This window comes from Pomacea canaliculata, linkage group LG2 (assembly GCF_003073045.1).
Source record: "Pomacea canaliculata isolate SZHN2017 linkage group LG2, ASM307304v1, whole genome shotgun sequence".
NCBI classification, from domain to species: Eukaryota; Metazoa; Mollusca; class Gastropoda; order Architaenioglossa; family Ampullariidae; genus Pomacea; species Pomacea canaliculata.
In genome coordinates, this window is record NC_037591.1 from 1740504 (window position 1) to 1754964 (window position 14461).

The following is a 14461-nucleotide window of genomic DNA, read 5'->3' on the forward strand; positions in this document are numbered from 1 at the left end:
TCGAACCGGTGCGCCTCTCACTTTGGACCCAGCGCTCTAATCACTCGACTACCCGCTCCCCATGTTGTAAAGAAGACACCTAAAACGTTAATAAAATACGATAGTTTATTTACAACTGCACTTTCTTGGGTTCTGAACTTTTTTCAAATCACTGAGTTAAGTTCATTTCAAAATATTGTATTCTTAAAAGCTTTCGCCCTAGTTGTTGTCCCTGATGGTGATGTAAATATTTAAACCTAAGTTTACATAAATCAAACATCAATTTTAAACATCACTTGACTAATGTCAGCAACTTTTTCAAACGCGTTTTCTTGCTTTAGTTTAATCTAATCATCTGTATGTGATTTGGTTATTTTAACATGTTATTAATACGATTATGAAGTTATAAGGTGTTCTGTTTATGCACGGACGTAGACAGAGATATTAGTTCGTGGTTTATGTAGCTCTCCCTCTGACATTAATCTCTCCGAGAGAATGAACAAAATGGAAAACAGGGTCTCCTGAGCTTTTGTGATTTTTCGAACAATTCCTGAAGAATGGTAGCCGCCGCAGGAGAGATTCCCTTTCCAGTTCTTTTTCTGTTGGAACTGTTCTGGGGCAAGCATTATCTCCCTGCTGCGGGTAAGGGAGAGAATGCAGAGGGCCGGTGATCCTCCCAGAGTGTGGTTACATCAGGTGTAGCAGGTGGGTGTAGTGCCCACGCACCACTGGGCGTCAAAGCCTCCCCGGGGACAGACGTCATCAATTCATGCGACGCTCGACTGGTCTCCCTTTGTTGTGCAGCCTTTACAGCCTCCGCCAGGGGTCGCCATCACGTTGCAGGACGCGCTGACCATCGTTGACCATCGTCCTTCTATTGCCCCCACCCCTCACGGGCTGCGCTTTGTCCACCGTGGACCGCCCACACTCGGCCGGACGCATGACCAAACAGCTTTACGGCCTTAGCTTGCGTCACTTCCGTCCTGGATCACGTGAGTGATCTGAAAGCTCCGTGCGGTCTTCTCTCACCTGGGATGCAGCGAAGGAGGGAGTGGTATCCCTTTGTCGAGGCCTTCTCTTTGATTCAGCCCCTCTGATCCTTGCATTCTCTCTGGGTTCTGACGAAAGGTGGAGTGATTCCACTGCTTACACCACCTGGACCCTCCCTGTCATGAGAGCGCCGCTACCTGTCGTGAGGGCGTTTATGACCATCAGGCAGTGGCTATCAACGACCTAATCACTACCCGCCCCATCCCACTGGCCGCTTATCACCATCTCAGGTGGTCTGTCTGAGGAGACTCCCGCGGTGGAGGCCACTTTCACCTGGTTGATATCCGCCGAACCAGGTTATGGGTCTAACGAAGGTAAGCTTGTTCAGCCCTCAGTCCCTAACTCGAGCTGACTACAGATGAAAGCACTCAGGAGGAACATGATATTACACACGTGTACACACTATCACTTCCAAATTCACATTATCAGATTGAAGATTTCAGACCCACAGATGACTCACAAAGTAACAGCAGACCTCATCACACAAGAGGGCACCTACCCAGGGCGAGATGAGCTCGACAGGTTCAGTTGTGTTCAGTATGCTCGATCCTTCACACAGCGCCACAACCTAACTGCTACTACTTTTTCAGTGAAGCGGTTGGTAAATGGCGAATCGAAATACAATTTTATATATATAATAAAACAAACAGCAAACGTGCCTTAAGAATAATCATGTGCGCACCAACATCACACACACCACTGACACTTCATCTGAGGTTGAGACGATGGACCGCAGATGGATCCATTGACAGCTCATCTGAAGGACTGTTGAGGTGCTTTATCTGTGAGGAAAAGATGCAGAGAGTCTCACAGAGGGAGAAGAAGGCAGGACGACGAGATGGAGAAGACGAAGCCAAACGTCGCTCATGTACATCCATCATGCTCGCCAAGGTGGTTAGATAAAGGTACATACACTGAAGTTTCAGTTGTGACGAAAGATGAAACCAATCTACTGAAAACTGCTATCGGCGGGAGAAGGGGTCGCCATTCAAACCGACGCTGACCTCTTGACGCCCTGGCTATGTGACAAAGATCTTATGGTCATCTTGTCACAGGTCTCGATGGGATCACAAAGGGTGTGCCTCTTATTCAGCCGGCTGCCTGCACATTTCTCCAGTCAAGGACCATTCAAGCATATTTCAAGTTTAGAACAAGAGCACTTCTTTTCTTTCATTCTCAGACTACCTGGTGGGAGACGACTCTGGTGAAAAGTTTGTTACTGGCAATTGAGGGAGCAATTTTCTCTTAACCCCAATTTCACCCGTTCCCCACCACCCTGTCGTTTTCACTGAAAACATGTGCCTCACTTCATGACCTGTTTTAATGTCTCCATCTCCCACACATGCCCCTAACTTACACCCAAGTTATGACCAGAGATAATAAGTGCCCAGCTCTTAACTATGCAGTGGAATATGAATCTGTCTTAATACCTCAGCACTCCTCTGTTTTGCACAGATACCGGATAGCAGACTGCCGAGTGCCTCAGGTTTCTATGATCTTAGACCATGTTTTCAGCACAAACTCCATGGTCCACCACCACCGACTTCCAGTACAGGCACACAGCACCGCCTTGTGTAAGGTGACCAGACATCCTAATGTAGGCAGGACAGTCCTGCTTTTGACCACGTCTTCCGTCTGCTGATTTATTTTATTTTTGTAAACATCTCAGTCTACGCTAAACGAAACCTCCGTTTCAATCTTTGCCTGCTATGAAACATTGTTATGGCTCAACAACTTTTAAACACTATGATGGACTGCAAAGTAACTCAAGGCCTTAAACTGATGACAGGTAAAGATGGACCACAACAACCAGTTGAGTGTATTCCTACATACTATATTAGTCTCAAATAGAAATCATATATTTTTCAAAGTCATGACTATGAAATCTTTAAAACAGTCTGCTGGAACACGAATATGGTCTTGATCATGTATATGAAACTTCTGCCAAGGTGGAATATTCACTTTGAAAAGGTTGTGAATGTGGCGAGTTGGGATAGAAAGTACATGTATTTAGCATCATTGGAGATGAAGCCACACACACACACAAACACGTACTGCACAAAAAGACCAAGCAGGCAAAGCTTCGGAGTGAAAAGTGACAATCTATTCTTTAAATTTTGAAATGGTCTAATATTTTTCCTCATTAAAAAGCTGTAATGCTAAGCTTATTATATTGATTTGAGTGATAAGTATGATCATAATCTTTATATATACAACTGGAAATTAAATTTTGCATTTTCTATGCAGAATACTTAACAATAACAAACACACATACATACACATAATCTACACAACTTCCACATGCATTGTAATCATATAATCTATGCGATGTTTTCTTTAATTATCAACTTATGTACTTATTAAAAATTTGTTTTACATAAATTCGAATTATGTGAAAAAATGTGAATTATTTAAGAAACCAATACATGTACTTTGTCACTTGAAGTGTTGGAATGTTGAAAACTATTTTCAGGTGATACAGAATATAAGTATGCAATCCCAACTGCCATCTCCAAGACAGTTTGTAACAAAGCACGATATGATAAAAATTACTCCTACTTTTGACTCTGTAAACAATTAATGTTGAAACAACTTAAATATAAAGATTTTTAGTAAGTGGCATGCATTATACAGAAGACATGCTAGCATAAATAGCTTTTATCAAGAGGCTGAAGGCATTGTACATATGATAATAGGACACATGAGGCATTGTTGTTTAGATGAATGGGTCCTTATGAACTGAGCATCAAAACTGTTACCAAAATGTAAACATTCTAGGGCAATGCAAGTACAGTTGTTACAAATGTTTGATAGTTCCAAGAACTTTCTCATACATTAATCTGATTAAAGTTTATGCCCCTATTGACTTTAAAAAATAATAGCGATCTGAACTGGTTCTTCTAGAATCCTGCTTTCATACATTTATTCTTCTTCGTTTATGAATTTGCAAAAACGTCAATGAAGTTAATGAAATGTTTACACAATCACATCTACAGTCTGAGATGTAACGTAAGTTTAGTTGTTACTGTTATCTTCAGCCTTATGTTTTATTTCATTCACAGCACTGGTCTATTTAGCACATGGGAAAATTGATTATAAATTATGAATGTTGCATTCACATATAGATGCTGAATTGCTATAACTTCATTATTGACGGTAGAACCACGAACTTGTATTACGCATCCATGGAAACTCTCCTGTCCACGAAGTTTGATTTTCGGCTAGAAGGATTCGATCATTATTTTCGAATACTCTTAAATTGTAAATAACATTTATTATAATATTTTAACATACACAACAACTTTGCAAAATGTTCGAGATCTTTACTTGTGAAAATATACGAACAACATAGTACGAAACTACAGCACGCAAATTTGAAATTAGCTTTGCTGACAGCCATTTTCGGCGTCAATACTCGTGGAGATTGTGGTGCGCAAAGTTGTGGTAAACAAAAATATTCTCTCTAGTCTCGCTCTCTGTCTATGTCGGCTTCTCTGTGTGTCTGTCGCTCTGTGCTTGCGTGTGCGTAAAGCCCACACGAAAACAAAGATAGATCCATGAACGCGCACTTTCTCTTTGTGACTAAATTGTTACAAAGAAACCCAACATTTCTAAGAATACGGTTGTAAAAGTGAAAAACGTAAGATGAGACATTCATAGTATGTATTTGTGTTGTGTGAAGTTTGCCAAACTAAGTTGATCTTGAAACTACGTGGTGTACGCCAGTTGATCCCGAAGATGTCTTTATTCCCCTTCTCTCCCAACTTTCCCACACAACTCCCAAGTCATTTGCTTTAGACGTCTCCATTAAAAACATGATGTCTCTGTTACTTTCATGAGTCGAGAGTGTGTACTCCTTTGAGTACTGGCGAAATATATCCAAAATTGAAAATGCGTCAACATCGTGAGCCTTAACAATTAAATAATCTGAAATGTAATCTGTCTCACCCAGAACATTCTATTTCCACCCAAGTCTGTGTTGGAAAGGTGTACGGTTTGTTTGCAGATTGATTCTGTATTATCAAGTATTTGAACCAAGTAACAAATAACCGGACAGGTCAACACTTACCACCAGTAGATTTAAAGAGCATATGCAGCACAATACTTCCCACCATAATCTCAGTGCACTAACCCAGTTTAGAGTAAATCCAAGCCTTAATAATGAAGTGTGCAAGTTGTGACCTTATTGCTGAAAGCAGAAAAAATATCATTTTTTTAGATTTAAGCATGTGATAATTACTATAAATTATTCTGATATTCAAATAATCACTATTATATAATGATAATGATTGTATGCTCTTTATGTTTTTTTTATTTTTCAGAAATTATGATGGAGGATTGGGGAGCGCTTGTGGATAAACAGGAAAAGACCTTGGTAGACAAGGTACAAATGTTTATCTATCAAATTTTATTCCTAATATCAGTGTGAGGGATAAAAGATTGAGTGATTGATGCTTAACTTGATCTTAAAGAATCGCTGTAATTGCTGTTGAACATATTCAGGTTGGTACCCTTACAATTCAGCAAGGTCACTTGCCATTAGGGGATGAATCAACCCTCAGTGCTGCAGCAGTTAGTGTAACACCATCAAATGACACCAGTGCTTCTGAAGATGAAAAAGGTAAAATGTTAAACTCTTTCATATTTTTGGTCCTCTTTCATACATTTATGATTGATATTCAGATATCATTTTTGTGAAAAGTAAATTAGCAAAATAAATAGCGTGAAGGAAGGAAGTTATAGATTAGTTTACCATACTGCAAAGAACTGTTCTGTCTTCCTAAAAGGTATATTATCATTCAAAAACTATCTGCAGTTGGTCAGGCTTGTATACATTTTAGTAGGTGATATCGGTGAACAATTTCATAAAAATAATTCTGCAGCTTATATAGCATATTCCTCTATTGCACTATATACTCAATGTGCTTTACAAACACTTTCTGGCAAAATATTTTTTGGTTCTGTTACAGAAGTTTCGAAGGAGGACCAGTCACTGCTGCAGAAACTTCTGCGGTCTAAACTTGTGCAAGCTAAAACAGACATCGAAATTCTACGAAAAGATCCCAACTCCCCACTTCACTCCGTTAAATCCTTTGAAGCTCTTAAACTGTGAGTTGAATGCTTTTATCAAGTTATCAATGAAGATTGTTAAATAATGCATTTTTGTTTATATAAAACGTAGAAATAACATTGTATATAAAGGAAGAGGGACAAATTGACAAATCTTTATTAACGAGGATAATAGAATAAGAAGATATGCTTTTTTACATCTATCCCTTGACTGCCATGCAAAAAAAGAAACCAATTTCCCAACATTACTTGAAACGAAGGCACAATAGAACAAGAAGAAAGAGTATATAAATACAAGAATTACAGCCTAGGTAACTTCTTAAACAGGGGTGGACTAAGTACAGCCTGCAGATGTCTTTGGTCTGGCTTGTCTGCCAAAATGTGAAGTGTGCTTGTTTTAATTTTTTAAAAATTCAGCCTAGGTTAATTTGATTGAAATTCAATTTATCAATTACAGCAGCATTAGAAATTGGCAGTCCATAGCATTCTAACACAGACAAAGTACAGAGATAATAAATAACACAGCTGATATGTCTGATGGAGTCAGAGAGGCCTTTAAAGGAAAGTCTAGTTTCAATTTTTAATATTAGCAAATTCAAACAGCTTCACTTTACACAGTAAATTTGGTAAGTGAATGCCATTGTGTACTTATTTGTTGTCCATTCCATTATCACTAGATTTGCTGTGTAGTCAGCTGATGTGAGTTTTTGGTATTTTACTGGCCGCTGCATAGCTTAGAAATTTGAGACCGGCCCGCAAAAAGAAAATTTTACATATTCTTGAACTATAAAATGTTCTCTAAGACATTGTGTCTGAAATTTCTTGTAGTAAATTTGAACATTAAAGAATGAATGCTTTTCACTATGTAAATACTTGTCTCCAAGATAGTGTTTTGCTAATTTTTTACTGCTTTCAAAGCAGTCAAGATGCACAGCTTTATTCAGCTAATGATAAGAGAATATTCTTGGAAAATTTTTATGTGGATAAACCCAGGATTTCTTTTCATTTTAGTTATCCATTCCTGCAATTTGCTGTAGTATAGTTAACGTCCCTTCTGAGTTTGAACACAGAGTATGTAAAAATAGGGATGCACATGACTTCCAGAGATAAAATGGAGAGCTTAGGCTTACAAGTTCAGAATCCTTCAGCAGCTTAGATTGTTCATTCAGAAATATTTTGGTGTGTTGTCTTCCATGTCAGATACCTCACTTTTAAATACTACTTCTTATTTAGCTTTTTTTTTTGCCCAGTAAACCAGAGCTTTTAAAAGGTGTCTATGCTATGGGCTTCAATGCTCCTTCTAAAATTCAAGAGACAGCATTGCCAGCGCTACTTGCAGAACCGTAAGTTTTACTTTCCTGTTTCTTTATGAGCAGCACATCTTGCAGACATACACTTGATCTGTGACAAATTTTTGTGTGCTGTATAGCAGGTGCCGTGCGGCCTGCATTAGCAGGGGAATCATATATTGGTAGTTGAGTAAAAGTAATTTCTCTATTGCCCAGACTGCTCAAGTTCATGATCCTATATTGTTTTTTGTGCAGACCTGTAAATATGATCGCTCAGAGTCAGAGTGGAACTGGGAAAACTGCTGCCTTTGTATTGACCATGCTGAGTCGTGTAGATATCAGTCAAAATTACCCACAGGTAGGGGAATTTTATATATATATATTTTTGAGTAATTTTGTTCACTTGAGATACATATGCATTTTCAGGTACTCTTTCATTTCCATCAACAATTGCTAAGAACATTCTTACAGTGTTGGTCTGTATTTCTGTCATTATGTATCATGTTAACTCTGGAGCTAAGGCTTGTAGTTTGATATAAAACTGTGCTATAAAGTTTTGAACACTTTACAACCATTCTGTTTCATTAATATTCTTGTAAAATAGTTTTGTAATGCTCAGTCTCTCATGAAGTCTTGTAGCAATAGAGGAAAATTATTTGCAGTAAGAGGAAGTTATGAAAAGACTGGCTTATAAAAAGTTTGATCATAGTAATTTGAGTGAAAACGGTTTTAACGGTGCACCAGGGAGATAGCTGAACATGTTTTTTCTAGCCATGTTGCAGATGCATCGAATATGCTATACCTCTGGTGCCAACTGTATGTATTGTATTTACAAAACATATCAGGGTTTGGATTTATAAAATCTTTACATATTTAGCAAGAAGAGTTATGACTGTACTTGATGCTAGTGTTAAAATATGCTGTCTTTTCTGTGTACAGTGCTTGTGTCTGGCCCCAACATATGAGCTGGCTTTGCAAATAGGAGAGGTGACAGAAAAAATGGCAAAGTTTATGGAGGATCTGAAGATCCGTTATGCAGTGAGAGGAGGGGAGCGGGGTAAGAATAGGTGTTGGTTAAGGTGACCAGATGTTTTGGGACTGAAACCGGAACACGTGCCAATCATGGATCATGGTGTCGTCACCGTCAAAGAGCACCAAAAAAAAAAAAGCGAAAAGAGTGTGTGTGTGTGTTTGGGGTGGTGGTGAAAGGCAGTAAACTAGGAGACAAATTCAAAATTATTAATCAAGAGGTAAAAGCCATAACCAAGGGCAGGGATGCGAATCAATGTACAGTAATCAGATTTTTAAATACAAGCAGGACATTGATCAACTTTTTAGATTACAGCGGGACATTGGGCATCCCGCCAAGACATTTTATGAGCAGGCGGGACTGTCCCACCTAAATTAGAACGTCTGGTCACCTTAGAGTTGGTAGTATGTAAACTTGTCACATAGAACACAAGAAAATTATTCAAAATGTGCAGGTTTGACAAAGAGTTTTATCTTTCCTCTGTTACAAGCTCAAGCAGTTGATTGTAGGGGACTTTTGTGCTTTTCGATGTTGCTTTTTTTTCCTTTTGGGTTCACCCCCATCTGCCTGTAACTGTTTTAGAATATTATAGAAGAAACCTTTGACACAGATTCTTTGACATTTCTTCTCTTTCAAATCAGATAGGTTTCAGAAAGGGAATTAAGCAATATTTTTAGATGGCACACCATTTTGTGATTGGTTTGTTGTGATTGTTACAGTTACACGAGATGAGCAGTTAACAGAACACATTATAATTGGCACGCCAGGCACTGTCATGGACTGGGGCTTAAAGTTACGAGCCATTAGACTAGAGAAAATCAAGGTGTTTGTATTAGACGAAGCTGACGTCATGATTTCCATGCAGGGTCATCAGGACCAGTCAACACGTATTCAGAAGTATGTGACTTCCTTCCACAATATTGTATTGAGCTGGGGTCGAGTGCTACATGAATTGTGTTGCCTTGTGTTCTCATTCCAATGTGTAGCATATGCATGTTATGATCTAAATGAGAGAAGGAAAAAACTGGTTGGGGATACAGAAGAAAGCAACCATTTTAGTTGGCTTAGGACAGAAATGTTGTTGATGTAGAGAAAAAAAACTTGGTTTTGCTTCAGAACTTTAAAGCAATTACAAAGTGCTAGTTAGCCTTGGTAGTCATGTGCTATAAAAAACAACTTTTATTTTTTGGGGTTTTTTTTTTTTTGCAGAAAGCTAAGTAGTAGCTGTCAGATGCTACTTTTCTCTGCAACATATGATCAGACTGTGATGCAGTTTGCACAGAAAATTATTCCAGGGGACCCAGTCATCATCCGACTGCGTCGAGAGGAAGAATCTCTTGACAACATTAAGCAGTATTACATCGAGTGCAACAGCAAGGAGGAGAAGTTCCAGGCTCTGTGCAATATATACGGTACCATCTCTATCGGCCAGGCTATGATCTTCTGTCATGTGAGTGTATTTAAGAAATTGTCACACTAAACAAAATCCAGAAACTTGAGGAATTTGTGCACATTTTTGTATGAAACTTGATAACTAAGAAATTTCCAGAATATGATTATGTTGAGAAATGCTAGTGAAGTAATTCTATAGATACAGCTACTAACAATTTTTCTTAAACACCTATAAAAATTATTGTTCTTTGTGCTGTACTAGATGACACGACCATGTAAAGTTCATCCTACTAGCTGCCCAATTCTGGATACCCACTCCCATGCCATTCTTATAGAGATTTGGGATCTGTTTTCCAAATTGTTCCACTTACATTTACTTTAGACTGTAGACATAGTTTTTAATGCTAAATAATATTAAGCAAAATAATACAGAATGTTATCAGCACTTGACACTTGGAAAACTCGAGACATTAGTTTCAATAACACCAGTTGCAAGAAAGAGCGGACATTAAATCCTTTATGCCCACATTTATATGTTTGATAAGTGGACATGTTCCTTAAGTTGGTCATCTTTGTTTGTAATAAGAGATGCACATCAAATGACACACTGATTAAAGGTCTGCAATATTTGTGTCGTGTAACATCTGTATTTTGTTTTGCTTTCTTATTGTATACAGTGATTGCATAAACTAATTAAAAATTTTAAATCTTTGGGCTGAGTTTCTGCTTATAAAAAACCAGCTTTGTTTCAGACAAAGAAAACAGCCTCTTGGCTGGCTGAAAAAATGACAGCAGAGCACCACACGGTTGGGCTGCTGAGTGGAGAGTTGACCATTGAACAGAGGGCAGCAATTATAAAGCGTTTCCGTGATGGCAAAGAGAAAGTACTCATCACCACCAATGTCTCAGCTAGAGGTAACAGGAGATGGGTGCTGCCCCTTTATTTTTTAATGTGGGGAGGGGGTTGTTGTGGTGGGTTAATTATTGTGTGGTTGAAGGCCATTCTTAACAGAAAATAAACTGGATTGCAAAACTGATGGTCAGAGTTGTAAATGCTGATAATCTAAGAAACTAGATGCATTTTTGCCTATTCATTTGCAGGCATTGATGTGGAAATGGTCACAGTGGTAGTGAATTTTGATCTGCCTGTGACTCTGGACTATAAACCAGACTGCGAGACATATTTGCATCGAATTGGTCGTACAGGGCGGTTTGGGAAGAGTGGACTGGCAGTCAATATGGTAGATGGACCACGATCCATGGCTATCCTCAAGGCAATTGAAAAGCACTTTGGTAAGAATGATTTAGTGACACATCTGCCTGTGGAATTCAGGCATGGTAGCTTGTACAGCAATATATTTACATATTTTTATTTCCTGTTTTCTTATTAGATTCACTAAATGTTTGTGCATTCACATGTAGAACTATATTTAACTTTGGACAGTTTGACCCCATGATGATTCCATCCTTGCACAGAGTGTAGCTGTTGAGCCATGTGTTCACAGCAATGTGTAGACATTTGAGCACCTCTCCAGTTATGTGAACTGGAGAGGACTGAGGGTTAAACCTTTTTAACCAATCTTGTAGACAAAATGTAGCAGTGAGTTAGAAAATTGCTTTATGGAGTGTTAAACATTCTACAAAAATTTTAAAAAGGTAAAATTATTTAAAATGAAAAAGTAGCAGCACTTTACAGTTTTTGTTTTAGCATGTAACTTGTTTGAACTTTGGTTCATTTTTAGAAGCTGTTTTTGAGTTCTTTATTTTAAATAGGCTATTGGTTTAAAATAAAATAATTTTTTTTCCTACGGGTTTTGCTTCACATTGATGTCATGTGTATGTAAATTGTTTTTCCCTATTAGTATCGATGTCATTTCTGTCAACTTCATTGTTCACATTGGGGATGTCAGTTATAAAGATTCATTTACTGTGAGCTGGAATAACACTTTAACAACAAATACTAAACTTTAGTTATAAAGCTTCTTGTTTGACTCTATGATGAACTCATCCTTGCGCACAGAGTACACCTGTGGAGAGCCTTTCTTTACAGCTGTGTGAGGAAACTAAGGGACCTGTCCAGTTAAGTGAGCTGGATGGGGCTGAGGGTCAGATAAGATTAAAAATATGAAGCAGCAAGTGGTGGGAAAGTTTTCATAGGAAAATATTATCAGAGCACATGGTCAAAATGCTTCTGTTGTTGATCTTCAGTCTGTGGGTCAGGAGACAATAATCAAAGTTTTATTTAAACTGATTTAAACTAATTGTAAAGGGGAATTTTAGATGTTTGGCTGAAATCTTTCTATATCCCAGTGATCCTCACTGATCACATGACCAACAACACAAAAGTAACTTTCAAGCTAATCATCTATTTAAGGTTGTCATTATTGTCGTTGCCTTCCTCAGTTGGGGAGATCCAGAATCACAGCTTAATTGCTAGTCATTTGGAGATTCGCTATATTACCATGGCTCAGACATTTTAAATGTTGGATCTTTACTCCTACCTAATGGTTAGCTTGAAATGTTCTTAGCATTTGCCTTTTCTGTTGGATATTGGCATAATAGGTAACATTGTCACTTGTGGTCTCACCTTTCCCCATACTCCTTATTTTCTCTTCCCAACTGGTTGTGCTTAACAGTAAGGGTGAGTAGTCATCACATCTAAAGTAATAGCTAGTCGTACTCAGTTCGTTTGCTTCATAGCTATTGTCAACAACCTTTCTTTTCCAGGACGCAAGATTGAGAGATTAGATGCTGATGACCTAGATGAAATTGAAAAAATTGCCAGCTGAAGATGGCCTGTGTTCCTCTGAGAATATGATGTCAGACGTTTAAAAAAAAGCAAACAGTTTATACGCCTTTTCTGTCATTTTATATGAGCCGTGCTTCATAATAGAAGCAGGTTGTCGGTAAGAAAGAGAGCATTATTTTGATTAAGGATTTGTTCTCAAGGACATGATCTGCAGCCTTTTCCCTTATATATGGCTGGGCTGGTGCTGGCTGATGAGAAAAGGATTGTATCTGGTACCTAACACTTTTTATGGAGATGTCAAAAATAAAAGAAATTGCCTTTGCAGATTTGTAGAGAAAATGTCTGCTACCCGGGAGTTTTTTCTGTGAACAGACTGCTGTTTGAATTGCAGATTAGCAACTTACAAGAGGTGCATTGCTGGTGTATTTTTAATAATATGTTGCAAAAAGAAAAGGTGCCAAGGTGGTGTAATACAAGAATGAAATAAGTGCTTCATTTTAGTAATCCTACTTAATGGAGGGGATGTGTCAAGTCTGTGCAAAGCTCATGCATTCTTGCCGTGATACTGTGGTGTTAGGTCTTCTGGACAATAATTGTCTCTCCAACTTCTCAGCGAGAGTCTGCAGAGATTTCAAGGAATGGTTCTCACTCTGTTAATTCATATGGTATGTGGAGAACCTTACCCGATCCGTGTGATGATGGAGGTTTTTTTATCAATTGATGTCAGTCTGTTATCCTGTGTCTTATTGGTTTCATTTGAAAAATTTTGGCAGCCTAATGTGTTCTAAATTTTGTGACATTTGGTGTTTGTCAGATTAAATAATGGCTGTATGATTTTTAAAAAAAAGGTCTTTCTGTTGGGTTTTTGAATTCTAGTTCAAAGACAGAAGAGTTTTTACGTTGGGGGAGGGGGGGGATAGAGTGGTACATCATAAAAGAAGGGGAGACAAACTGAAGATCTGCAGACAGTGCTGTCCTTGGATCCAGTTACCATGGGTGGGCCTCGTGTCCTCAATTGTATACAGAAAGGCTAGAGTGCCTTACACCCACAGATGTATCTGCAGATATACCTTTCCTACCTAGAGGTATTTAGTGCTTTCCGCTTGAAAACTGAACATCAGAACATTGTATCTGAGGTAATATTTAAATATGTTTGTTTTATTGCAAGTCGTTTTTATATAAATCTTTAATCATAACTTAAAATGAAGGTAATGTAGCCTGGTAAATTATATTTTATATGAGATATGCAATATGTGCATTTCAAAATGTCACACAACAATACTTTTAGTTATTATGGGGAAAAGTATTGTTGGAATCCAACACTGATCCAAAATGTTCAACGTTGAAGTAGATAATAAAATTGTGAGGAAAGATCTTTTTGTGTTGATACATATGGTCTGTGACTGGGAAGTGTGGTTTTGGTTATTTGTGTATTATGTTTTAATTAATATTTGTTTTGAAATGTAAAAGATCTAAAGCCAATCGTTAGGCTTGCAGGAGTTCAACTCCTAGTCGCTCCCTAACACACATACCCCAGTCCTCCCAGTGTGTGAAAGTGCGATAACGGCCCGCCGACTTTCTCGTCAACCTGGCGACCATTCCTGTCGAACTTTCACAAAGCTTTGGTACCAGTCCGTTGTCGTGGCAACACAAATAAAATACAAGCTCGAAGTCGAGATGTAGGGGTAGTGGCGATAGTATCCCGCATGGCTGTAAGACTGAGTACCGATGGTCAAAGGTGGATTCCGAATTACCGTCGATGAAGCCAGCAGATCCATTGCCCAGCACAGGGTCATGTTTGTGCCATGCTCGTGCTTTGTCTGAAAAAAGCGGACCTTGTGATTGGCTAATTATCACAGGCATTACGTTATTAAAGGTGGCACGCAGAGGGTTAAATACCGA

General features: G+C 38.4%; 1 protein-coding gene across 2 annotated transcripts; it reads left to right on the forward strand.

Moving 5' to 3' along the window:
• The first annotated feature begins 4405 nt into the window (after positions 1–4405).
• On the forward strand, positions 4406–13934 carry LOC112557474 (ATP-dependent RNA helicase DDX19A-like). 2 transcript variants are annotated; one of them, XM_025227352.1, is made up of 12 exons: positions 4406–4473; positions 5352–5413; positions 5533–5650; positions 6000–6138; positions 7350–7442; positions 7644–7746; positions 8328–8445; positions 9138–9315; positions 9628–9868; positions 10563–10725; positions 10912–11103; positions 12538–13934. In XM_025227352.1, exons 2-12 carry the CDS (start codon positions 5357–5359, stop codon positions 12597–12599), a joined length of 1464 nt encoding a protein of 487 aa, XP_025083137.1. In that variant the 5' UTR covers positions 4406–4473; positions 5352–5356; the 3' UTR covers positions 12600–13934. The 2 variants fall into 2 exon arrangements, with proteins under 2 accessions (XP_025083137.1, XP_025083138.1); XM_025227353.1 differs by having other exon boundaries at positions 4418–4458.
• The last annotated feature ends 527 nt before the right edge of the window (positions 13935–14461 follow it).